The sequence below is a fragment of the Chaetodon auriga genome, chromosome 8, assembly GCF_051107435.1.
Source record: "Chaetodon auriga isolate fChaAug3 chromosome 8, fChaAug3.hap1, whole genome shotgun sequence".
NCBI classification, from domain to species: Eukaryota; Metazoa; Chordata; class Actinopteri; order Chaetodontiformes; family Chaetodontidae; genus Chaetodon; species Chaetodon auriga.
Window position 1 is genome coordinate 13,516,862 of NC_135081.1, and position 27,994 is coordinate 13,544,855.

The 27,994-nt window shown below is 44.5% G+C and overlaps 1 protein-coding gene across 1 annotated transcript; it reads right to left on the reverse strand.

Annotated features, from left to right (window-relative positions):
- Positions 1–27,956, reverse strand: lars2 (leucyl-tRNA synthetase 2, mitochondrial). Its single transcript, XM_076738094.1, has 21 exons — positions 27,801–27,956; positions 24,346–24,590; positions 22,286–22,417; positions 17,574–17,665; positions 17,429–17,489; positions 17,218–17,307; positions 16,748–16,891; positions 13,932–14,039; positions 12,358–12,517; positions 11,801–11,905; positions 11,261–11,376; positions 10,877–11,160; positions 7,901–7,999; positions 6,069–6,206; positions 5,883–5,986; positions 5,079–5,258; positions 4,775–4,944; positions 3,699–3,776; positions 3,432–3,543; positions 2,205–2,332; positions 1–390 (listed from the first exon to the last, which is right to left on the reverse strand). Exons 2-21 carry the CDS (start codon positions 24,577–24,579, stop codon positions 211–213), a joined length of 2,715 nt encoding a protein of 904 aa, XP_076594209.1. The 5' UTR covers positions 24,580–24,590; positions 27,801–27,956; the 3' UTR covers positions 1–210.
- Positions 27,957–27,994: the final 38 nt, after the last annotated feature.

Sequence of the window (27,994 nt, forward strand, 5' to 3'; positions counted from 1 at the left end):
ACTGCTTCTTGAAGCTTTTATTAAAAACAGGAGCATAAATAAAATATCTTTAGGCACATTTACATTGAAGTTATGACAGTGAATATAAACCAGCTTTCATCCCTTTGTTGCCTTAATTTATGACATATAAAAAATCCACCTCTTTTGTGATGATTGACAGACATTCACAGCCATCTAGCAGTCACAAGAGCAGCAGTGAACACCCAAACATCACTCATCAGTGAGGAAGTTGATGAGGGCGGTCCTGGGGGAGAGAATGGCTCGTTTGATGTTGCGCTCGCCGAGAAGCTTCTGTCCGAGCGGGCTTTCCAGGACGAACTGCTGCACCCGCTCCAATTCTTTGGACACTTGCAGAGGCACAGTCACTGTCCCGCAGGCCTTGTTGTTTATCTGAGGGGAAGAAGTGAGAGAAAAATAGATTCAGTCAAATGTTCCCCTTTCAGAAACTCTTCATTTGAATGAAGTTCAGCCCTGTCAAGTTGTACCCAAACTCTTCCTGGTATAAAAGCCCCAAAAATAAACAGACTCCACCTCTCCTTCCTCATATACAGTGAACCCTTAAAACACATAGTTAGTGGTAGGTATGGGACAGCCACTCAGTCTTGTGATGTTTCTAAGCAAGTGTATGTGTGCACATGGTGAATGTGATCATGTCTCTGGAAGCGGTTGGAAATTAATGGCGTGTGAGTAGAGAGTGCTGTGTGTGTATGTGTGTGTGTGTGTGTGTGTGTGTGTCTGAGGCCACTCAACCTTGCCTCCCTTTTGGGACAAACCCAAGCACATGATTAGAGGACAGAGGGAGTGAGGTTGCCTCCACAGGGCTGAGGAAGCCCACAACAGAGAGCTCATTCTGAAGTAAAACCAACATCGTCATCATCGAGCTCTGGGAGCTCAGATATATGTACTGTGTGTGTGTTTGTGTGTGTTAGGGGAGAGTGGGTGTGTGGTATTTATGACTTCGTTGAATAAGAGACAAACAAGAAGAAAACAAGAATGCCGAAATGAAAATGTGTAAAGGAGTATTATTGTCACTCCCAGACAGAGTAAATGAGCATAAAGAGAATGGAGTTGTACACACACACACACACGCTCCCACCCACACACACACACACACACACACACACACACACACACACCCACCCCCACACACACACCAGGTTTGTTTATTTCTATCTTATGGTTTCTTGTCACTCTGTCAGAGTACAATGGGAGAATCCAACTGGTGGAAGACAGGTGCAGTGAGTCACCTGACTGCCTTTGCTGTCATCACGTATAATGTATGTGTGTGTGTGTGGGGGGGGGGGGGGGGGGATACGACCCTCTACAAAGAAAACAGTCAGATAAAAGCAGTTTCAGCTTTTATCTTTTAACTCAGTTGATATTCAGTCCAGCGTGAAGACTGACGTGTGTGTGTGTGTGTGTGTGTGTGTGTGTATGTGTGTGTGTGTTCATTCATGTGCCAGTGTTAGCATGTGTGATGCTTGGATCTGATCCAGGTTGATTTTCTGAACCTTCCCATCACAGCTGGATATTCTCTCTGATTGTCTGTATGCCTTTGAAAGTACACACACACACACACACACACACACACACACACACACACACACACACTTTCATTCTCGATGATTACATGCACTGCTAAGCTGAGGGCTTTCACTATTCGTGTGATTGAGCTCACAGGCAGAAAAAAAGGCACAAGAAATGAGAGTGAGAGCGTAACAGTGAGTCAGGAATAACACGGTGTGTTCTGTTCCTGGCTTTTAATTATTGACCTACTTGTCTATTTAGCATAAAGCACACCACTTGACATGCAGACGCATAAACACACACGCACATGCAGACATGCACACACACAGAGTAATCATAGGCTCTCTTTGAAAATTACAGACTATGAACATAATCATGGTCTTAAGACTTTGGGTTTTTGAGTCGAGAGTTTGAGTGAAAATGCTCGTGGATGCAAGAGCAAATGTGTGTGTGTGTGTGTGTGTGTGTGTGTATATATATACCTATTAATAAATGTATGTACAAATAATAAACCTTTTACATTCCAAAATTAAGAAAAATAACAGCTACGTTTTTAGTTGAACAACCGTGTTTTTCCCGTCCGGCTGAAAGAGTTTCATGAACTGTGGCAGAACTTTTGTGACATTCCACACAACGAAAGAAAAAAGGCCTCCACGAGATCATGTGTGTGATCCTACCAGTACAGACAGCTCCACAAAGTCAGGGAGATCCAGGTACTCAGGGTCCACGGTCGGCCACAACTGTTGCAGGACGTCCCCTCCCCGCTGGAGGAGGGGGCTGAGGGGGTTTTTCACTTGGCAAAGACCTGGGAGAGATCCGGGAGGACAGAACAGGACAACAACACTGAAAATACCTGCTGTAAATGGGCTGTCTTTCAGTGAGGCAAGTCAGAGGAATTGCTGCGGAGGACGTTGATGTTGCGCTTTTCACCAAGTTTGTTTTCCTTTTTTGTGGAGTACAAGTATCTTGATGAAGGCTCAGACAACACTGCACCACCCTCTGTCCTAACTCTCATTTAAACCAGCAAGTGTGCATCCCCCCAGAGGCACAAGGGAAGGATGTGAACTTCCTCCAGCCTGAGCCATGTGTGTGAATTACAAACAATGTGCGATGGTGAAAAGCTCAACGTGACTTAAGTGCAGCAGAGATTGCATGTTCCTCTCTTGTATATATATATATATATATATATATATACAAATCTACATACAGCACGTAAGCACAAACAAAACCGCTCACACCTCTTCCTCCCACTACTCATCTGTCAGGTTTCCTGACTGCGGCTATCAGCTGGACAGTATGTTTGTTTTTCTCTGAACCTCTTTTCCCTCAGCTGTGTGCAGAAAGCTTGTGCACGTGTGTCATCGACAATAAGGGGATGTCCTCAAGGCCAGCGCGGGGGCAAACGTCCACAGGAGGCATGAAAAGTGACACTAGACCTTCCCTTGTATTGTTTGTTTTCTGCACTTCTACAACAGCTATCAGCACTGCTTTCAGTTTCGTTTAAATGACAGTGATCATATTTTCAGCAGAACTGTTCTTCGGCTTGTGTAGGATGTATAACAGCAAGACAAATGTAATAAAAAGTCTCAGAGTTTCACTGACTTAATGGCGGTTGATTACATCAGTGCTGGGCGTTCACTGGTATGAGACGAGCAGTGTCAACATTAAGTTTATCTGAGGCAACTTCCTCTTACAAACATTAGAAATAATCTAATTTTACCACAAATCTCACACATCTTTGTCGCTGTGTCAGTCCAGAATTGAATTCAAAATAATAGTAATGGCCTTAATTCTAACAATGTAATTAATAATGTACATTTAGTGCAAGATGCACCATCTCCAGCTTAGTCATAGGATGGGCCAACAGTTTTTGATAATGTCTAAATATTTTGCATTTCACCAACCTGCCCAAATTTCAGAAGCCAGGTGAGGGGCCATGGGCGCTGTCATCACAACCAGCGCAGCCAGACCTTCCTCAAACTCCACACTGTGCTGCACCACCCTGACTGTTGCACTCTGAAAACACACACACACACACACATACACGCACACACACACACACACACACACACACACACACACACACACACACACACACAGAGTGGTAAAAATGTGATTTCCAAACACTAACGATAAATGTGACATCTCTACCTCAAGGTAGGCACACTCACACTCAGAGTATTGGTCAGTCCCATCAGGCGAGAAATTGCTGTGTTGAAAAGGAAGTCCTCTGTAAAGTGAGATGTCACCTGAAAAAAAAAAAAAAAAAAAATTAAAAAACAGGTGACAGTTGGTAAAAATGATAAAGTCTGCTTGTGGTTACTGGACACGCGGATGCTTCCAGATGGATTGACTGTGCTGAGGAATTTTTTTTTGGATTCTGCCTCTAAAGAGTTATTAGAAAACAATGACGGGCCCCAGAGAGGAGCGTCCTCCCTGTTATCACCATGTGCACCAGCTAAAAGCACAGAGCGTGACAACATTCCTCTGCTTAGCCTTCTGGGAAGAAGAACCGATTTGGGAAGGGCCTTAGGGAGGAGGAGGAGGAGGAGGAGGAGGAGGAGGAGGAGGTCGATCACTGAGGCTTTTCTGAGGGATGGATCAAAGCTCGGCCTCGGCTTTGGGGGCTTATGGCAAACAGCCTGAGGTCCTTTAAAAGCACCAGCCCTGAGGGGTGGAGAGAGAGAATCAAACCTGGCAGCCAAAGGAGGCTATTTATAAAGTGTGAAAGGAGACGGAGTGGATTTGAAATCAATTTCCATCCCCGCCTTCCTTTTCTCTTTACACTGGGGGTTTCAGGTTACAGTGGATGGAAAGGCAGGAACTCAGGACTATGTACTGTTGGGCTGTGTAATGAGTGGATTATTATCTTGGACCATGCCATCATTCAGAACCTTGTAACTAAGAAAAGGCATCTGACCTTGCCCTTTGACAGTAAGACCTATTGGAAATGAATTATGTGATGCTGCACATTAAAAACAAAACAAACAACCACAGATATTTTGTGTAAAGAAACTAAACTCAAAACAGACCAAGGTGACAGATGCAACAGGGTGGCTCATCTCCTTACTTCATCTTACTGAAGGAAGATGAACACTGACCTTCCTGGGAACACTGAGATTCTGAATATGGGCCCATTACTGACCCCTACTGGTAATGCCTGTAGCAATATGAAATAATGTCACCAGGAAACATTTTCAGCCATCTATTCAACATCACTACCAGTCTGAGGCTACGGAGCCACTACCTCTTGAATAGCAAAGTTCTTGTTCTCCCAGATCTTCTTGGTCTCTGCCAGCTCTTTCTTTTTCAGCAGGGAGGGGTTGGGGACGTCCCCGAGTTCCCGAGCCGCCCTCAGCTTGGAAACCAGCTGCCAGAGGCGAGACTGCCATCGCAGAACCCCAGGGAGGGCGTCCGCTGAGGTGGTGGACACACGCAGGCACACAAGAAAAGGTTTTGACATACTGAAACTTACGAAACGAACACGCTCTGGCATCATTCTGAATGTATGGTGCTGAATGATAACTGAAGACGTTGGTGTCACGGCTCACTCTTGACATTCCAGAGGATGTCCTGTTCAGGCGGCGCGGCGTAAAGGATGTACAGTCGAACTGTGTCCACGCCGTACTGCTGCACCACCTCTTGGGGGTCCAGGCCATTGTGTTTAGACTTGCTCATCTTCTCCCATGTCACCTCAATACGACCGCCACCACACGCCACTGGCTCCTTTTCTAGAAGAGGCAGGAGTGAGAGGTCAGAGACAGCTGGAAGTGGCACACGCTTTAAGTCATCTCCTTTTTAATAATGGCAAGATCTCACTGTGTTTTTATTTTTATTGCTTCCTGTTGGCTCCCGTTCAATCACAATTAATAAATGACAGAAGAAAGAAACAAATATAAGGCCTAGTCAATCTGCATCTATGATACCAGGATCAGGAGGATTCTCTTTCTCTGTAAGCCACCAGTATCTCCTATTTGTCCCGTTACCAGGCAATGGTGAGAAGCTGAAAATCCTCAGGCACGAAGCCATTTGTGAGAGATCTCTTTGGTCACTTCAATGGGGGACTTGTGATTTGAATTTTGTCCAGAGCAGCTGGTTAACTTGTTGTTCAATTAGGAAGAGCTATAAAGCACAACCAGAGAGGGATTGCTGTTTGCAGCCCAATGGGGACGAGGAGGGATATTAATGTCACTACATACTACATTAAGAAACAGAAAATGTTGTTGAGACTCCTTTTTTGTTTTAGCAGCAGCGGTTTTATCCGGCAGAGGCACGTGGAGGGAAGCCCCCTCCTCTCCCATCTGTTACAGATAAGTCACACAGACAAGCACCCTGCAGATCCAGGTGCAGCGTACCTGTGAAGTCTATTTCTTCTCTCTTTAGGTACTGGCCACTGTCTGCCAGCTTGAATGTCTGACCCTTGATCAGACCCTGGACCAGCAGCTTCCAAAAAGGCTCCCTGAATGACGGAAAGAATGACAGTGAATTAACACACGTGTGTGCATGCACAGCAAAAGCAGACAAAGCAGTGGACACTGTACCTGTGAGCGACGAGACCCTGATCCCTGCAGAAGTGACAGAGGAAGCGAGCATAGTACAAGTGCATGACAGCGTGCTCCTTCCCTCCGATGTACACGTCCACAGGCAGCCAGTGATCCGCTAGGTGGCGCTCAAAAGGCCTGGAGAGGAAGAGCGAGACCATGAAGATGTCTGTGAATTTCTGAGTGCACGGTGGAATGAAGAGATATGTTAATGATCTTTTGTGGAGTTGAATTGTTTTTGCACGTTGCTCTAACTGTGGTGCTGACATGTTAATGTAGGTTCCCTTGTGTGAAGTTCTTTGTCACTTTGTTATGAAAGGGGCTGTATGAATACAGTTTCTTGTTAGATTCATTATTATTATTATTATTATCATTTGATTACAGTAGAAAAGCAGGCTTTTGGCTGTATAACATTTGGTCACATAGCACTGGTTGATATGGGCTTTATAAATATGCACACACTTTTCCTCTAGGGGGCAGGCTGAATCTGATACACAAGGATCCAGGGATGAAGCCAACAGAAGCATCCTGAAGCCTCCTTTATCTCAGTGGATTCACACTCACAAAAAAAGTACTGAAGCAATATGTGTTTCACATTCAGCTCTGAAGACGTCTCTAAATTCAGCTTCTCATGGTGACTGTTGAGCATTTGTGGAGAGAAGTCTATCTGAGATCAGCTGAGACCGGGCTGTTTCTTTCAGGTTCGAACAGGACAGCTGCATGTGGTTATCCTGACTGACACGATGGTCAGCAGAGGCAGGAATTCCACCTAATGATGCTTTTTGGAGCAGTCTGCTATCTCTGCGTGTCACACCAGTCATTACTCGTCTCCACACCTCTTTGGCTGATGGTGTCTCCGGATAATTGAACCAGGGAAAAAGTTATGAGCTCACAAGGCTGAAAATAATTTAGCATCAGCCCAGTGAACTATAATACATAACCACACACACACACACACACACACACTTCTATACAACACCCTCTTCTTCCCTACTTTCAACATCTTCTGCTTCCTATTTTCATCGTTTCCCCTGGTGTGCAGGAGGCTCAGCGGGCTAACTGAAATGCACAAATAATGTAATTGCTTTTTCTGTTGTGCCATAATCTGTCCCGCTAAGAAAAGTGATGGGGAGAGACGCCCCCCGCCTCTCTTTTAAAGCAGCTTTACAGCTAGGTCAGGGCACTGGGAAATTAATCTCTTTTGTTAAGCTCAGGGTATCGCCACCATCCCAGCAGGTGACAGCCATGACTCCATAATCTCTATTGGCAGGGAATGCAACTTCCAGGTAAGTGTGTGTATGTGTGCATGCGTGTTTGAGAGAGAAAGAGAAAGAGCGTGACTGTGTAAAGAGAGTGCACGGACAGTATATGCCTGTTTGAAACGGGTAAGTGGAAGAGAGTGGGTGATCTTAGAGTGAGCATAATTATGTGTTTGAGTATAACTTTTAAAAAGCGCATATAGGACACAGTGTGTATATGGAAGTGCTTTGTGTGTGTGTGTGTGTGTGTGTGAGGCAAGGGAGAAAAATCAAGTTTCTATTTACACTTAGATTACATAGAGAAGTGTAAAAGTGTTATATATATATATATATATATATAAACAGACAGATATGCTTATCCGCCCACTACTGGAGACACTCGTGCAGCTTTCTCTTCATTTCATTTTCCTTTGAAAGAACAGCGTGTAAATAAGACCTGTACAATTTGTGCTAAAATCTGCCACAGTGCAAGAGGAAAAATAAAAATAATGGAGTTTGCATTCGGTGGCTTCACTGAGTCGAACATAGTTGGGAAACCAGCAAAGTGAAGTCTTGGGGGGAGGCTGTTCATACCTGTCTGGGTTATGAGGGTCTGTGTATCTGAAGTAATACCAGGCTGAGTCCACAAACGTGTCCATGGTGTCAGTCTCCCTCCTCGCTGGGCCCTTACATCTGACAGAAGAGACAAAGAGAGTTGGCAAAGGCAGCTTAAAAATCAATATTAGGCTGACAAATTAGAACGCGAACAAATGAACGATCCTTGTTTGTATGCTTAGTGAAATGGCACATTATGTGATTTGTGTGTGTGTGTGTGTGTGTGTGTGTGAGTGTAAAGCTGGCTCCATCTGGCTGTGGGGGTCATGTCCCTGTAGAGAAGCACAGCTGAAGCCAGGCTGGCACCAGAGCTGTGTTCCTGTGCCCTGACTAACAGGCTGTGCTAACAGGGAACGAACTGGCAGGACCGAACACATGATCATGTGTTTGTGTTGGAAATGCCACCTCGTGCCCCTCTCTTTCCAAGCCAAACAGCACTTGGGTACGTGTTGCGAATCTGCCAACATCACTTTTTCAGTGGAGGAGAGGACATCCGCAAAGACACACGAAAAGAGAGCTTTTGGAAAGGGCCTTTTCTTCAGATTTGATTTAAAGCACTTAATGGAACAGTGAAAGCGTCTGCCTTTTTACTTTATAATGAGTCTCAACAGAGTTAAAATCAGTGTCCCAGAAAGATAAACAGAAGCACCGCTCGAAGCTTTACTATGTGCAACAGAGCACGTATCATTTCCTGGACCTTATGGGATGTCTCTGTTTAGTCTAACTGTCTCTTTCTGTCTCACAGTCTCTATCTCACACTCACTAACATAGGCGCACACATGGCGAGCCAAAACCCGTTGACCACCTACCATACCGGTCTACAATAAAGCTGTGATGATGAGGTAGGAGCTGAAGGTTGCCTAGCAACAAGACTAAGGTGTAGCAAGGTTAATATTTGGAAGCCAGGTGTTATTTCAAATGCTGAAAACCCAGCAGTAAAACCTTCCTTCACAAAAGAGCCTAAAAATAGAAACTTGACAAAATGGAGAAAGAAAATTATAACAGAAAAAATTCTGCTCGAGCAAGTGAGATTTCTCACCTCCTCTCTCACACCAGACTGACCAATCAGAGGCCAGACTGTGGTCATTTGACACACAGCTGGGTCCGGCTACAGTCAGACCACTGAGATCAGATTGGACGACGCACACGCGTACTCTCTCTGGAGATGGCCCTTCTGTAAACCATGAAAAGTAGGTAGCTAAATCTGAAGCAACCTGTATGCATGTGTGTGTGAAGTGTGAGAGTGTGTTTGCAGGATGAGCCAGAAAGAGCCAAAAGGCTCTCAAACAGATGAGGCAAGAGAGGCAGCTGCCCACTCCACGAAGGCTCTCCTCCCATGGAAAACAGCCCTCCATCTGCTGTGTGTCTGCGTGAATGCCTGCTTTGTGTGTGTGTGTGTGTGTGTGTGTGTGTGTGTGTGTGTGTGTGTGTGCTGTGCTAACTAGGTGGTCTCTCTCTTTACCTGTGAATTCATGGAACAACACACACTCGCACACACACCTCTTCCAAGCCAGGCTAAGCTGAGGCAGGGCTCAGTTGGCAGGCCAATTGACAGCGCTGCAGAGGGTCGGGGGACAAGACGGGCACACAGGAAATGACTTCCTGAAGGACAAATAAAACCATCTCTCATCACCCCGCTCGCCTGTGCTCCTCTCAAACTTTAATTGGACATGGTCGACGGGTGGAGAGAACAAATTTCCACAGACACTTAACAACGGAGGGGAGATGGGAAGAGAGGAGATAACAGCGTCTTGGCGATTATAGCCATCAATCACGGCTGATGGGAGGAATTATGGTCGCTTTGTGGAAGTGAGTGAACACAATCTGATGACTTGTGCCATCTGCGACTGAGCGAGCCATTGTTTTAATCAACATGGTGCCACGACGCCGATTAGTCTTATTCACTGAGGAATTCCCATGCCAGCGAGGGACTCTGGAGATGCCGGCTGAGTAGGCATTCTGCAGTTTCTAACGCATTCACTGAGATCACTCCTCACTGGTGAGTGTGTGTGTGTAATTACGTACAAAAGGTAATTGTGCGTGTGTGCGTGTACAGTATTTGTGTGCATCTCAGGAGGCGCAGCTGGCTTATGTAACCTCCATCATCATCTCATGCTGCTCCTGTCACAAATGCCACTCATTACATAACCCCATCAGAACTCAAGCCTTAATCACACAATTCACAGCTCGCTCTCAGCGCTCTGTGTTCTTGTAAAGCTGTCAGTCCTCTCAGCCTGCCCGACAGCGAGCTCATTTTGTCGGCGCTGGTGTACTGAGGATGCACAGAGAGGAGGTTGTCACTGGAGATGGTTTGCGCATAATTCAATTCTCACTCCACAAACACCATAATGGACAGGATCATTTCCCCAGTCGTTTATGTGGTGACAAAAAAAATAACAAGTCCGTCCTCCATCCTTTTCTACATCCTATTATAAACTCAGCCAGCTGAATGGGGATGATCTGCTAACGCTACAGTGCTAAAGGAGGTGGTGCTCACTCGCTCAAGGGTACTTCACGCGTGTGCTTTGCTTAATGTGCAAATGGCAAAGATCTACAAGGACTTCATGGTTACAAGTGAGAGAAATGATTTAAGGTATTCCCACACTCACTTGGACAAGACTTTTCAAATACTTTTAGGATCTTGATTGATGAAATTTAAACACTCAAAATTAAACATCACAAGAAAATAGTGTTGATTATAGAATTAAAACACATCGATGTGTGAAAGAGCCCTGAAGCAGAGACTGTGGGCTGCTCGCTGCGAGTCCTTTGAGAGATATAACTGACAGACCCTATTAGCTACTACAAAAGTGCCAATTAAAAAAACGCAAAAAAATCTAATCTGGAATTTTTCCATAATCACCATAAGGGCTGTAATATGTTGATGATAACACAAGACAGGATCATATAGATGAAGCATATAGATCAGTTTGTGTGTGATTGATAAAACCTCACCTGGGACACGTGCAGCTGACCCAGTCATGAGCAGCCTCCAGGGGCGACGCACCTTTTCCTGTGAGAGTCGGCAGCTTTGGTAATGTAACCGGTAACTCCTCCTCAGGGACAGCAACTGGACCACAAGACCCACAATGCACCACGGGGATGGGTGTGCCCCAGTATCGCTGTCTCGATATCAACCAGTCCCTGAGTTTGGAGCTGGTAAGGTGGCCTCCGACCTTCTTCTCTCTGGCCTTCTGGGTAATGGAGTCAAATGCCTGCTGTCTTGTGAGGCCTGAGAACTACAGAAAGACAAAAGAGCAAAAGCAACAAAATCACAGTTTCATTAATCATGAGCCATTTATATTCATGAGTAGTGTGGTCATTGCAAACAGCCCTGACCTCGTCGGAGTTGATCAGAGTTTGTGTCTCATCTTCGTCGTTTTTCAGCACAGTGGTCCACCTCAGGTTTAGAGCTCTGGCCACGGACAGATCTTCCTCACTGCAGTCTGGGATACCTGTCAGACACAGGTGCAGCATGAGCATGCAACACTAACACAAAAAAACACAGAGAGAGAAACATACACAACCGATCTCTTGAGAGAGCAAAAAAAAAAAAAAACACCCCTGTGGTGACGTTAAGCATGTTGTGATGTGACTAATTGTCAACAATCCCTTGGGTTCCACCTCCAGCTCTCTGTGAGACAAACACCCACTGCTTCATGCAGTGAAGGATTCGTTTTCAAAATGCTAGGAATGTTAAGGCAGCACCTCCTGCACAATCAAACCTTTTAAAAGTTTCTCAAGAAGAGGACACATGCTCTGGTTTGTTCATCTATAAAATCAGCACTGAGATGCACGCAAATTACTGTCTTTACTGACCAGCTACCATTTCTAGGTGATAGTGAAACCCACCAACACACATAAACGCTGATAACTCACCAATCACAGTATCCAGGTAGCCATCAAACGCCTCCTTGTGTGAGATGACCAGGGGGACCTCGTGGCCGGTGAACAGGTTGAGAGCAGTGACCTCTGTTAGGGAGTCTGAAGAGCAGAGGGCAGGAGGTGTGAGAGAGGCAGCGCTGCTTCCCCTGGTAGCTCATTACTAACACTCATTTACCACTGAGACACAGAAAACCTCAAGGGAATCCCAATTAACATATACTCAGTCCACTGCTGCGACCACATCCATACTTGCACATTGCCCAAACATCCATCCATACTGGTGATATGGAACATATGTCGAAAAATACAGTACAAATCTTTAACTCCAAAAAACATGTAGCTTCATGTGGGGACTGATTTTTCACTGCTGTGCTTTTGTTAATTAGGTATTGTTCAATAAAGAGGACACATATGATGCAAAGGATTACGACCTTTGTGTAGAGCCTTTTCCAGTGTTGATATGCAGGTGTGAAATCTTACCCTTGAAAGGTAACAAACAATGTTGCTCATGAGGAAAAAATCTGTATCACACACCTCGACAGACAGCTCACCTGTGCCGGGCTGAAAGGCTTTCTCCAGGGCAGAGCACACTGAGCTGCTGCCGTGCAGCAGTCTGTGGGAGGGCAGGATGGCCAGGTAAGCCGCTCCGAACACCGTCTCTGGGGAGGAGCTGTAGGCTGACAGGGTCTCCCCCGTCTCCTCCCCGTTCACCTGGGAGAGAAGAGAAGAAGCATGTGGGGACCTCTCGGCGTCCATGTGTCAACAGCTGCTCTGAAACCAAGTTAATGAGGAGGACCCGCTGACTGCTCAAGCCGCCACACCAAGTGGTTTGTTCTAAAATATGACGTTTAGCACGTACGTTAAACACCTTACAGGTCAGGTTTTCAGTCATTTGAAGAGACTGGATTACAGTTTTAGGCACAGAAGCATCTGTTGTTCTGTAATACTGACTAATTGTACTGTTTTATATTTTAGCGCTGAAATACTCCAATCATCAATTAGTGTTCAGAAAGAGAAATATTAACCATTGATTAATAGTTTTATTTATTTATCGTGTAAAAACCTCAAATATTTGCAAGGTACAGTATTCTATCAAACGCTTGTCAATGCCTCTCTATTGCTGCAGCGAACCAAGAAAGTTTCAGGATTTGTGTCTTTGATGGATGTTTGTTAGTCAGTCCAAATTAAGCTGTTTTAAGACATCAACTGTGACTTGTGAAGGGCATTTGTCAAAATTTCTAAACTTGTTTTTAGCATAAATTATTAAAAACAAACCGATTGTCAGTGGGACTGTCAGATGCAGGCAACACGTGCTGTACGTAGCTCTTTGATACATAATGACGTTACACTGTCTTTAATCTTGTAATTATTTATAGATGTTACACTCATTCAAAGGGGTCCTGGGGTAATTAGTACATGTAGTGTTGTAGGAGACCTACTAGTACATATCTTCAGCCCCCTTGGAGCATGATTCAGTGAAGAGTTCCTGTGACAGTGTAAGATGATGTAATATAAGACAAGCAACCATCCAATTAACTGAGCGACCCCGGGTTTTAACTTTAATTATTCATTATGCCACAAAAGGACGTTCACAAAAAAACACAAAAGCACTCACACATCCTCTAACCGTCTTTCCTCTGGAAATATGAAGACATTTTAAATTAAGGGGCCAACTTGAGTATCAAGTTTTCTGATTCTTTCTCAAGGAGAGCAGTTTAATGAGGGTGTTCATCGGGCTCTCAGTGGGCTTTTTGCGACCGCTCAGTTTGAAACGACAGACGTGTGAAGAACTGTAAATACAGCTCTCAGAAAGCTCAATAGAAACTAATCTGTGACATCATCTGTTTGGGTAAATTGCCACTTGCAGTTGGATGCACCCGCTGAATGTGAACAACAAAGTGAAGATTTTTATGTTTTGGTACATGATTTTTAACAGAAATGTAGAAATAAACAGAAGCATCCAAAACAAAGCAAGCAATCAGTGCTCGGGGAGAAAGAGATGAAGAATAGAGGCTAGGAAGGGAGAGCAACAGGGAAACGCTTGGTGGAAAAAGACTGAGATTGAAAGAAAGCGAGAGTGATGAATGAATAAGAAGGGAGCAGGGGGAAGGGAGCTGAGATTCACCTTGAGTTTGAAATCGAAGTAGCAGCCGGTGCACTCTCCAATCCAGTTTGCCTGCATGGCTTTGACCCCATACCACTCGGGAAGGTCTGCCAAGGAGTCCAGGAGAGGCTGGAGGAGGGAGACGGAAACAAAGAAACAAGTTTTCTACTTTTGCACAAGTTTGGAAAGAGCTAATTTTTCCCTTCGTTGTGTGATATAGATAATTTTTGTCAGGGGGCAACTGGTTCCTCATAAGTATGTGGCTGTCTACAGTACAGTAGCATAATGACTGCAACTCAGTGTGGCCTCTTTCAAAGCCCAGCCAATTTATTTTGACAAAGCGGCAGAGCCGACCAGGTCACATTATGCAGACAAAGAGGGATTTTCAAAAATCCTGACCTCCACTCGCCCTACTTTCCTTGATATCACAAAGCGATCGCCTATAAAGCGCGCGCTCCCTCTCTCACACACACAACTACTGTTATTCTGCATGATTAAAGGAAGCTATGCATATCAACGAGGCTCAGGCCAAAAAGCCACAGCTGGGCCGAGGCCAGAGATGTTATAACTCTCCATTTCCTTTTCAGTCTGTCACAATCTATTACCCAGAATCCCCCTCACTGTGCCGCTCAGCATGCAGCACCACCGATATAAACATAAACTCTGGCTACAGTCATCACCAGCATGACTGCGGGGTGTGTCAGCCATGGGTTCTCCCCACAGCGAGAGAAAAGAGACATAAATCCCCGTGAATCCGTGTCAGCGTGACGGAGAGACCTCGCAGGAGGCGCAGCGCAACAGAGATCTTATCAGCAACGAGGAAGAAACAGGAAAAGCCATGACGGGCAACTGATGATGGCTTTACAGAAAGAGTCCGAAAACCTTTTTCACTTTCCTGGATCAGAAAACACAGTTTGGCACAGATGCAGGCATAACTGGAAAATATACAGCAAGGACAGGAGTCTCCATGGCAACTAAGAAAAGCTTGAGAGAGGAAAAGCATGGTATAGCAATAACTGAGGACTGTGTGTATGTGTGTGTGTGTGTGAGAGAGAGAGAGAGAGACAGAAAGAGACATCAAGTACAGTTCTGACAAAAACATCACACAAGGCAGCAACAGAAATCTGTGCACTTTCCCAAACTGGCTCTGGGATTTGAACCAGCGACCTCCAAGTCATCTGTTCTTAAGCTGCGCTGATGTCTGAGTGACATCACAGCCCGACAATACACTGAGCTCGCAGCGAGTCATTCAGATGTCGATGCAGCGTAAGAGGCATGTGCGCAACAAGTGTGATTATGCATGAAATGGAAAACTCCTCCTGCCACGTTCTGCATCCCGCACGTTCCACTTCAAAAGATCCATCTTAGGAGTAATATGCAGTCATTTGTGTCCCGAAAGAAAGGAAAGTCTTTAGGTGCAGCGTGGAACAAACCTGACGGCTAAACTGATGGCCGCTGAATAAATATTGTCTGAAGTTAATGTTGTCTAACAGACTCCGACACGTTTGCAGGCGAGCAGAGAAACGCACACGCGGGGAATCACGGTCCAATTACAGCACTTTTTATTTGGCTCGCTGCTTCGACACTGTCCTCCTTTCGCTCCATCTGTCTTTCTCACTTCTTTTCCCTAACACCTTCCTCTTCCTTCCTTCCCACTTCTCTCTTCGTCAGAAAATTAGAAATGCAGGAACACATTGTCACAGTAGGCTGCTTCCACCTCCACTCACACCTCTGACATGGACAAGCACGGGCGACGTCAGCGCTGCGGCTGGAACTGGGCGACACCCATGGACAAATTGATTTTTTTTAGTTATTTTTTTTGATCAAAATGACAAAATTGCCAAATGAATTAGCATACCCTCAACAGACAAATCAGTGTTTTTGCATGTTTGAGCCCATTTCTTGGTATTCACATTCACATTATGGTGTGAGAATCTACTCAGAAACTTAAAACTTGCTTATGATATAGCTTCCTTTCTCATCGCCTCAATTTGACTTATTATTTTGGCAGACAGAGAAATACATATAACTTTTCTAATAATCCAATCAAGTCGTTTGTCTGGCTTTAGCTTCTCAAATATGAGCTTTTGCTGCATTTCTCTGTTTTATATCATTGTCAGCTGAAAGTCTTTGGGTGTTGGACTACTGGTCGGACAAAACAAGACATTTGAAGATGTCATCAACAAAATAATCACCAGATCAATTGATAACTGAACATGAAATATGATGATAGTGTCACATCATTTTACCATAATTTCCTCAACTTAGAAAAGACTCAAATTTAAATGATGATTTCTTTTCAGTGTCTGCAAGTCAAGTGCGAGTTAAGTGCTCTCAAATAGAGACACTTCAAAGACACACTCTGTGCAGTGTGTGCACACACATACCTCCATGTCTAACAGTGCACATACATGCACTGCATGCATAATGTATGAACCTTCTTCCCTGTGGTTGATTCATATGAGTCCAGAGGGGGTAATTTCAGGCCTGTGCTGTGTGCTGAAGAGGTGGAGGCTTCTCATCAGCCAGCCAGGCCGCCTGGTGGTATTACCCCGACTCCGCCGGCCCGTTTCTCTTTAGTCGGGAGATGCCAGGCTACAGATGACGGTGTCCAGGGGTCTGATTGCAGAACCAGAGAGGCAGCGCTGCAGCTGCTGCTACTGAAGTGTCGGCCATGATTGTTATCAGAGCGGTCCACTGCTTATTTCGGCCTGCACGAAACTGCTGGTCAGCCATTCAGACGCCACTTGTCACAGACACACTCACACACACACACACACACACACACACACACACACACACACACACACGCACACACACATACCAAAGAGCTGTACCTTGCCATAGTTTGTAGTCTTGATGAACCATTGTGTGAGCAGCTTCTGCTCCACCAGGGCACCAGAGCGCCAGGAGCGACCATTTTCATCCACCTGCTCATCAGCCAGCACTGTCTGATCAACAGGGTCCCAGTTCACCACGGCCTGGATAACACACACACACAATTAAGCACATTAATGCAGATGAACACATACACACACAGTTAAAACGAAAAAGCAGAGCTTAGGAAGAAGGTTGGATTTAATAGACAGACCAAAGGCTTGTTTCAAGGTCGTCCCATTTCATTAAACATAATCAAAGGGCTTCTGCCAAGCTCTCCCCCTTCAATTCATTCATTTTCTTCCAAGAGTGACGGGTGAGCTGCCTCAATCATTTCTGTAAGTTTCGGGGACCTCATAACTAAACCAATCATATTATTCCTTTCAAAAGCAAACCGAGATGAACACTTTAAAGCAAAGGCCGTTCCTACCTCTTTCTGATATGCCAGTCCTGCTTCAAAGAGCTTGATAAACAGATACTGCGTCCACTTGTAGTAGTCTGGGAGACAGGTGGTCACTTCCTGTGAGGAGAAGCCAGAGTCAGGTCAGCAGTGTGTGGTGTCACGCACAGGAGAGCAAACCAGACCCAAAAGCTGCTCTGCTCTCTGTCTGATGCTCAGTTCTTCTTCACTTCCTACTCACCCGGTCCCAGTTGAAGCAAAGGCCGAGGCTGTCCAGCTGCTCCCGCATGGACTGGATGTTACTGAGGAGACGACACAGAGCAGCAATGTTAAAGCTATTTAGAAAAAATGAGCACCGATAAGAACACATGTGATACTCCACGTACCGTTTAGTCCAGTCCTCGGGGTCGAGGCCTCTCTCAATGGCTGCGTTTTCTGCTGGGAGTCCAAAAGCGTCCCAACCCATTGGATTCAACACCTGTGGATGCAGTTAGCGCTGCATTAGAGGTGAAATCAGAGGAACTTAGATAAATGTGAAAACAGCCTTTCAATGGCAAACCCTGCGCATATCACCCTGCACACTGAAGCTCAAACAGCTGAGTGGAGCAAAAACAAGCAACACATTTGTGAGTAGAGGGGGACTGATGCAAACAGTAACAGTAAAATACAAACCGCTTCACTGTAGGAGGAAATTTATCCACTAAAACAGCCTTGTGCTCCCCGAACTGCAGTGCATGTTGACCCCGATATGATAATGTGTTGTTCCCTCCTGTGATCTCAGCTCCATTACACATTGTGGTTAATGCCTTCACATTTACCGCAATGTTCATGTAACCGCAGCAGTTATATAATGTAAGAACAAGTGGAGAGCAAGGTGAGGCTCTGAAGGGAAGAGCAGGATGTGACAGCTTTCTCCTAGCCAGCTTGATGCAAATGACTTAGAAAGTTGTTTTACACGCAATTTCCTAAGCAACATAATGATCTACCGTCACTTTCCCTCATTGTCTGCCTTCTCCCTCTACCCCTCTGTACTTTGCATCCACATTCGTTTCATTGCTCACATCTAACACACACCCTCCTCGACACAAATCTTTGTCGACTCAAGTCCACGTCTCTTTCCCTCCTCTCTTTCTCCCTTTAGCTCTTTGCCAGTGTTTTTCTGCTCGCCGGGAGAGAAACGAGATGAAGGCACAGGAGAGTAAGGCGTGAGCAAAGTAGAGGAGAAGCAGAGTGACAGGGAGTCGAGGACTGGAGAGGATCATTGTACGGACTCTAACGGGTCTGGTGTTTCAGACGAATTGGTATCCTTGGTAACTGCATGGGCCTCATTTGTAAAGCCGAGTGCTGGATGGCATTAAGCTAAGAGCGCTCGGCACAGCGGACCACTGTGACTGCTCAGGAGGAACACAGGCAGGCTGAGAGCGAGGCACAAGCCAAAGATAGCCTATGTGGATAACAAAGTAGAAAAAAAAACATGCACCTCATTAGGGTGGATACGCTACTATCTTATTTATTTAATATAAACACTCCATTAAAGCGAGAAGGTACTCATCAGGGATGTTACAGGGGACCGACTGTGATGGACAGGCTGCATTGAAAAGCGGCAAATTACCTTTTTACTGCAAATAGCTTCAGCTCTACTTGTCCTTATGTCCACACACAGCGTGAACACCGGTCTGACTCTTCATTAACCTTTATCACGGAGACTTACAGTACATTTCAGAGCATTTCAGAGTGACAACAGGCAGTGGAAGATGGATGTGGGAGTCAGAGTTGGCACATTTTATGGCAATCTGTCCACTGCAACACGGAGCAAGCCAGTGCCAACCTGAGACGGACACATCAATCCGCAGCTCCTCGCTCCTCGCGCTGATGATAAGGACAGGGAGCGGTTTTGTGAATGTGGAGCCACTCCGCTACATGCAAGTGTCCACCTACACAGTTCCAGCCAGAAGCGCCTCTTCATCTACTGCAGCACTGAAATGCAACCGTTTGTCTGTTTTTTTTAATCACACTAATTGATCACAAACCAAGCTCTGGTAGTCGCTTCACATTCAACTCTTATGTCTTGTTCACTGGACAAATTCGGCTTATTCCATGACCAAGCAATTTTTGCCATTTAAGTTGCACAAGTCTACACAGCAGCCATGTGCACAAGCAACTAGAGGCCAAATCGCAGCAAAACAAAGAGCATTCAATCAGTTTTCATTTACATCTATAAAGGTTTATTTCACCCAAATCATGGGAATTTACTGCAAAAAGCTAGCTTGACTATTATCAAAGATAACAAAGTCCACTAAAAGCACTTGTGAGCCCACTAATTAAATATGCTGTTTATCTAAGCTAAGATAAGCATCTCTTGGCTCCGGCTTCACCATACAGACATGAGTGTGGTATCAACCTCTTCATCTAACTCTCAGCAAGAAAGGAAATAACTTACTTCCCAATATGCTGAACAATTTGTTTAATGTAATGGAGGCGAATGGAAGGTAGCTTATCCTTTTCACAAAATACTCAACAACAACAACAGAATCAGAGTCAACAGCAACGGATTCAAAGTCCCCAATGCTACTCCAATAACCCACAGACCATGCTGTCTGTTACTGCCATCCCAGCACCCAGCAGAGCCTTTTCACCAGAGGAGCAGTGGGCACTTCAACCATGTGGACAACTTATTCAGGGGAAAACAGTCCCTTACTTATTTCACTGTGATCAAATTACATAAATGCACAGGAACACTGAGTCTGGGTGTAAAATTGTTGTGTTTTGTGATATAAAAAGGAGCCTCATTCATGAAATACCCTGTAAACACCAGAAAACAGCTCCAGGATGTGACAGTGGACAGAGTGTACCTTCCTTAATTAACTAGTTAGTAAAGAGGACTGTGTGCATCCAGCGGAACAGAGTTCGCTTTCCGACAGACGCTGAGAGAAAGCACACTCCTGGGCAGGAAGTGATTGCCAGTCATGTGAAACATGTTTCTGTTCGGGGAGAAAACAGACAGAAGCAGAAGGGACTCTCCCTGCAGGTGAGGGAGATACACAAATAATAATGTAAAATCCAGCAGGGAAAGAAGAGGGTTTGTCACACACCAAGTCCTTGTCAGGGTAAAGGCAGGGACACATGGTGCGAAGACAAAGACTGTTCAATGAACTGAACACAGGCGGTCACTGTCATGTCAGACGGCGTGTGTGTCTGACAGGCACTGGCCACAGCTTCATCAACAGCAGCGGTCTACTGGACTCAAACAGAGCGCTGAGTATCGACTGCAGCGCTTTGATTCCAAACAGGGTCGAGTATGGATTTTACCTTTACCTTACCTTTATCCCAGCAGGCTTCAAACCCTCTACTTTCTCCAAGAGTCAGTTTGTGAAAACAGGGAAAGCGTTTCCTAAAGCTGACTCATTTTTGTATTTATCGCAGTTGATTTTGAAAAAGTTAAATAGGCCCGAGGTGTCAGAAAAATGTCTCATCCCACAGAAGATCGTGGAATCATTCAATGTGAGAAACAACAGCCCAAATCTGTGGTTTCAGTGTTTTTATCCATCAGCATAAATGAATGATATTTAATAATTAGGTCGTTCCAGCAGAAGAAAATGTTGATAAAAGGTGTCAGCTATATGGAAACAATGAAAATTTGATAGAAATGTAAGTGAAATAATCAAATTACACATTTATTTTCTACTAAAACAGTTTACATGACATGCAAACGTACTCTTGGCAGAAAGTAGAAATCGAGGACAACAACAGAAAAATCGGATTACGTGCTCCAAAGACAGAGTAAACTTCGGTCATGTAACTGAAAGATGATGGTGCCAGGAAGTATTACCACGCTGCTAATGCTCCTCAATTAAAGTCCTTCAGTGCGAAAGCAGAAAGCACCAATCAGTCAATACTTTATAATGTTATGTACTGAATACAGAGTGCTCCATTAACTCCAAATGAAAGAATGACTCACTGTTCCAGTACAGAATGGGCGGTTTACCAGTAATATTATGGTAACAGCCAGAATCAAATGATTTTTAAAACATTGAACCCAGACAGGAAAGCAGATGTCTGAAACATGCGCCTCAAAGAGCCTCAGACTCAGACAAGAGGCAGAGCGAAGCCACAGAAGAGGACTTGTGGTGAGGGGCAGATGACGAGCAATAAAAGCCTTATTCTTAAAGGTGTGGCCACTTACAGCGAGAAGTTACACATGTTGGGTATTTTTTTTTTACCCAAGAACAGTTGAGTCAATATTTGTGAGCAAACACGAGCCTTGGCTTAATTTAGAAACAGGCGATAGCTTTTAAACTTGCAGTCTCACTGGTGAAATATCTCCACAGATGATGAATGGGGAATTCATGCTTGTGATGCAACATTTCTGTGAGTTCTTAGACCCAAATAAGGCTGACATTTAGGTTTCACTGTGACAATGCAAGAACTCAAATTAGCATGCGGTTGCTCCAGAATATCTTTGTAGCAGTCACTGTGTGTACATCAGCCCTCCAGTCTTCATGTGACAGTACAGCAACGTCACACGCTCAACATTTTATTTGCTTTCTAGTTTTAGGAAGGAGGTAGGTGGATTATTAAAACGCATTTAACTTTTAATCTGCGCTCTTATGAGAGGAGACGGTAGCTTCCAGCTTCACAGACCTGTTGCACAGCAGATATTCAGACTTGTCATAGTAGGAAAATCCCAGGTGTGAGCTCACAGTAACAGATGGCTCCAGCAAAAAGTATAACGAGCAGCTGTTGTGGTCAGTCTGGTGATGCTGCCCCTCTGTGGCCAGATCATACACATTGTACCTTTAAGTCATGACAGTGTGACAGTGAGCCAGAATGCACAAAAACAGGACTGTGAAACTGGAGCAGCTAAATGGAATTCAGCCACCGTTCATTTTATTATTTATACTTGTGCTATTTCCACTGTGACAAGTCAAAATGTCTTCTGTGAAAAAGGCCTCTAACTAGCGTACTTTCAATTCTAACCACTTAAGTCGAAATAAAAACTTTCTAGGTTTACCTTTATTTAATGGCGGCGCGGAGTGTTCTGACCTTGCATGTCTCATGGAGGATAGCAGGAAGCGGTAAAAAGACAAATCACACATACCTGATGGCCTCTCATTCTCTGGAAGTGGCCGATCGTGTCACTGAGAGTGTACACTCGCACGTGGCCCATGTGCAAGCGCCCCGATGGGTATGGAAACATGGAGAGGACATAAAACTTCTTCCTGTTGGAACCCTGTCGAAAACAACGCGGAGAGCTGTAAGAAAAGACTCTAACACTGTATTTTAATCCTGAGAGGCTACAATAACAGTGCAGGAATCTGCATTATGAGTCTGGCTTTTGGATGAGTCTTGTAGAAAAGACACTGCATTAACCTGACAGGGTCAGGACAGGAATAATAACTCATCACATACAGAGCGAGAGGCTCTAACAGTATCTGATTACAGTGTCAGAATCTGAACCGCGGCAGCGCTGATTATGGATGGTTTACAGTCACAACACTGTTACCAGGGCAACACAGTGAGTGCCGGATACACCCAGCCATACATGATTACAGGAAACCTGCGTCATGAATTTTTCAATAAATTAATTAGGAACAGGGCTGTCATGAATGCACTTAATCACTGTCAGCGTGTCCCAGACGGCCGCACGTTCAGACCATTAGGATATATAATGAGCCAGAGCTCTGGGTCTGAGCTGAGCTGCCCGGGCCGCAGCCTGTAATAGCTGTGCATAATGTGGAGGGATGCTTAATGAACTATTAATCAATTAATCTTAAAGAACAGGCTAAAGGTGTTATCAGTGTATACATTAAACCATTTACCCAGATAGAAGAGTTCACTTGGCTCATGGACATTTATTTTCACTCATTCAACAGCGCTGACAGATGCTCACAGTGTGATTTACAGATGAGGGTATTTAACCAAACACCACCAAACACTTTCAGTACAGTACCCTTGAAATCTGTACCTAAATGTACCAAAACTACAGATCTGTTTAACGTAGGCAGGGCTGTGAACAAGGCTTTGGGGCGAACAGCCTTCACTGTTCCAGCTGTTGGGGAACAACAGATGAGACTTCACTTGGTCTTGAGAAGCTGCAGTTTCTATTAACTGACACACAGTAATCTCTGATGTACATTTACTGGCAGATTGACAACTTCCTGCTAACCTTTTCCTCGGCTCCGCTCGCATTCACTGTCACTCTGCTGCCGCTCACTCGCTCACTCGCTCAACCACACGCTCTCTACACAAACACACACAGCGACACTAGCCTTATAACAATAAGAGCACAAAGGAGGACATCAAATGCTCTTTCTTCTCGGGAAGTGGTTGTTTATTACAACAAGGAGACAAGCTTTGTTTGAGAAAAGGCTGCAGGCAGCAACACAAAGACCGGAGAAAAAAAAACATGAGAGGTGGGAAATCCAACATCAGAGCGCAGACAACAAGACGATTCTGGTTGCTCTGGTTCTCCATGACCAATCGGGGGTCTGCTGTGTTGTACCTCCACCTTTTAGTATCGTCTCAGCTCGCCTGGAACCTCAACCATGGGGTAACGAAAATATGGGATGGAGTGCAGCGATTCTGTTGGTACCATCCCCAACTTTTACCAATGAGAGCTGCCAGTCAGCACATAGTTCATGTGACTTTTTTGGCTCAAATGCCAAACATTTGGTGATTTCCGCTTCTCAAATATGAGGATTTGCTGGTTTTCTCACTGTAAACTGAACAGCTTTTGGTTTTGAACTGTTTTGGACAAAACAAGACACTGGGTGGGTTGATGGGCTGGGTGGGTTCTTGGGATTAAAGGGGATACAGTGTACTGTTTGTATATTGTGCAAAACTGCAAAAAAAAACAAGACACTCTTTTTTTTGTTCTTGAACTTTTATCAGACATCTAATAGACAAAAATACTAATCAATGCATAACCTGAGTTGTGGACACACTTGCAAGCATAACAGATTTATCATGAACCTGAATAAGGTGTTCACATGGCACAGCATCCAGGTTTCTATCAGAGTACATCAAAGTTACACAAAACCACCTTAAGGGCTTATGGGGTTTCTGAAACCAGTATATGATGTGTACACACACAGCATAATGAGGACACTCCAAAAACTTGGACTGCCAATTGGATTATCATGAAGTCAGCCCTCTTACCTCCTCCACTGCATCCTTCCGCCACTGCGCCATAATTCGTGGGTGCCACCATTCTTCCACACTGCGTCGGGTCTCCGTTCGATAGTCCTTCTCCCACACTCCTGTCTCACTGAACAGGGTGCGGGTGCTGGGGGGCAGGAGGCGGAGTGCTGGGCTCAGGAGAGCGCTCCTGATTTGGCCAGACTGGGCAGCACCCAGTGAACACAGACCCAGCCTTCTCATTGACATCTGCATGGTTCGGTCACCTGAACAGGGACAGACACAGTAAACTGAAAACTATTGTATAACCATTGTTATATGTCACATTTTTTTATGTAAATGCTAAACTTTAGAGACACATGTTGGATTCATGCATCCAGAAAGCACAAACAATCTCCTCCCAGTCACAACATCTTATCCACAGAAATGTTTCCCTATGGGACTGCAGTGATCACTCATAATGGCTCTGCATGGGATACCATCATGGCCTAAAAATGAAACTGGGCCCTTTTTTACTCGCTGAGCATCAGCCGGCACAGGAGCAGCACATGTGAGTCCACTGGCTGAGCACAGAGTGACTGACAGCTCGGCTCTGCGGCTCTCCACGCGATCCTCTTTCGCCACTGCTGTTTCACGGTCTGCGCAGTCTGTGTGCGCCACGTCACTCACACAACAGCATGATTTCGGGAAATAAGAGGTTTAATCAGTGAGATGTGATAATGCTTATTAAACCACCTGCCGGCTCAGATGTGAGAATGACATTTTCAATCAACTGACTTGAAATTATTCACAGAGTTCTCTGCTCTGCAGTTTAAACATTTTTCTTTGGATGACAGGCTGTTAACCACTGACAGCCTCAGGATATCACCACCTGGATGGACGATCCAGCTCAAGTTTTGTGATTACTTGTAGGTAGAAAGGACAAAATCAGAAGATTTCTGTACAATAAACCCGGAAATACAAATTATTTATTGAGGGCTACTTCAAAAAAATACTACTTTTACTCTTTTTTGCATGAACACAGCAGTTAGGTGAGACTTCCCTGTGGCTCAATGTAGGTCAGACAGTCAACTGCATGGAAGAAAAAAGATTTGACCTAAATTTGTCTTCTACACACACACACACACACACACACACACACACACACTCAGAGAGAGACACAGACATGTATATAAACAGTTTCCAAGGTAACCTGAGATCTCAGTACAGTCTCTGCCTCCTTGGCATCAGAGGACAACTGCTGCTAACCTGACCTGTCAAGAGAATATTTTCACAGCAGTGACGCATCTGGATCTCAGACAGCGAAACCTTTTATCGCTGCTGAGTGGAACAAGTGATAATCTGCACGCCCCGACACGCCAGGCTGATGAAGATGTAAATGAGGGAACTAAAAATTACGACTGTTTATGTAAAGCTGAGGAGAACTCATGGAAGAGGTTATTCTATGCTCTACCATGTTATGAAAATATCAGTGCAGAGGAAGAGCTCAGCGCAGAGGTGGGGAAATAAATGGAGATCATTAGAAGAGTGGCCTGCGTGGGCGTTTAAAGCGAAATCAGTAAAGGATACAATCATTTTTACGAGCAGATCAAAAGACACATCAGGAAAGGAGATTTTAGCAACTTAAAGGCCCTTTTTTTTTTTTCTTAGCTGAGAAACAAACAAGAGGTTTGACATGACAAGAGTCGCTCAGATGTAAGAAACTTCAAGACTCTGCATCATTTGGTTGAGAATCTGACCAGCCTCGAGGTTTTACTGACCCGGGTGGACAGATCTATTGGGGATAACTCGGAGCTTTTTCCACCAAATGAGTGTAAAAACAAGCGAAAAGTGCTTGCTCCTCTCCTCTCCTCTCCTCTCCTCTCCTCTCCTCTCCTCTCCTCTCCTCTCCTCTCCTCCCCGCCACCCACCTGCTTGTGGGAACATGTTTTTCACTGAATTCTCTCGAGTATAACCTAAGCATCGCGGCGGCCAACGCTCCTCCCTCAGGCTGAGGCAGGGAGAGCCGAGCACTCAAGGTTGTGTGCATCGCTGAAGGTGCAAGCGAGTGGGCTGAGGCGAGAGACATAGAAAAATGTTTCTATGGTGACTGGGCTCATCCATTTGGGTGTCTCCTGTAAAGAGTGACTGAAAACTTCTGCAAACATCAAGAGCAGATACAGCAGAGCAGGTCTAATGCTTCACATCATTATTCTTGGCCATGGTATCGTAGCTTTTGGGTACCGGCTGAAATGTGTCAAAATCTGTGACGTACTAGAAGTTGGCATCAATGTTTGGTTGTTAAAGTCATTCTATAATCATAATTCATCTCATTTTAGGCTGTGTTTTATTCAGGTATGGCTGATTTGTATTTAGACAAAACTAAACACTAATGCATTTGAGGAGTTGTATTTGGTTTAACAGAAAAAGGGACTTGAGTTTTTATTTTTTAAAAAAGATACAGTTTTGGTATCAGTACAAAAACTCAGGTATCATATTTCACAGTTTCAAAAGCTATGCAGAACCAGACATGGCCGCTTCCACGCAGAGCTTTAAATATTGTGACGTGATTACACGTTGTCTGGGATTTGGGTTATTTTAATATTGTGAAAGCACTTAAATGTTTCTGACCTTTGAAGCCAAACTAGGTTTGAGACTGTTCTATCTGAGTGAAAGTGACATCAGTCATGGATGTTCGCTTGGTCACAATGATGATGATGATGATGATGATGAAAAGAAAAGCTGATTAAGTAATTGACTGAATCACCAACAACTTTGCAAAGCGCATCACGTAATTATTCAAGAACTATTCCTAGTTTCTGAAATGAGACTTGCTGCCTTTGTTTGTTTTAAAGAGCTATAAATTGGCTATATTTATATAATTTTCACTATTTTCTGATATGTTAAAGACCTGATGACGTAATGGACAGATGAATAGATAATGAAAATAATTACTAGTTGCCTCTGACCAATGGTCTCAGCACAATAACAACACTTGCTGTCATACCTGGTGAAACATCTTGGTGGCAGGTTATTATCAGAATAACAACATAATCTTCAAAATCTGACAAAATCTACAATTAGGACGCATCACAATCATGTCATTGTTTAATGTTAATCCATTTCTCCCAAACATGATGATACTGCAAAGATGTTTTTGAAACTGATGACAGGTCAGCTTTATTCTGAATGAGATGTCACTTATATGTCATTAAACTCACATTAAAGCTGTCAGCACCTGACTGCACAGGTCTTCAAACACGCTGTCTTCATATGCAGTAAGGTTATTTTTAAAATGTCCTTTTCGTTAACATGCCTGTCATGACATTGATGTACATTATGTATCCACTGTTAGCTGCCTGTCATACCTGCTGATGCTAGCACAGCCACTTCAAGGATTTTACTTCTTGTTTATCGGGTGACTGCTCAGTCTGCCAGCCGGACGGTGAAACAGACGAGGCAAATTTTAGAAAAACCTTCAGTTTTAAGGTACTTACTGCTTTAAATCCACCTCCTTTATTTCTGCGTTATTGTCGCAATGACATGAATCCAATATTCCATGTTATAAATGTCATACCGGGCATTAAAATATGCCGTAAATGACCTGTTTCCCTGGTTCACGACTTCACCATAGGCGCCGCCATCTTGGATTTAAATAAGCTTTATCAACAACGTGTACGTCGACAACGAC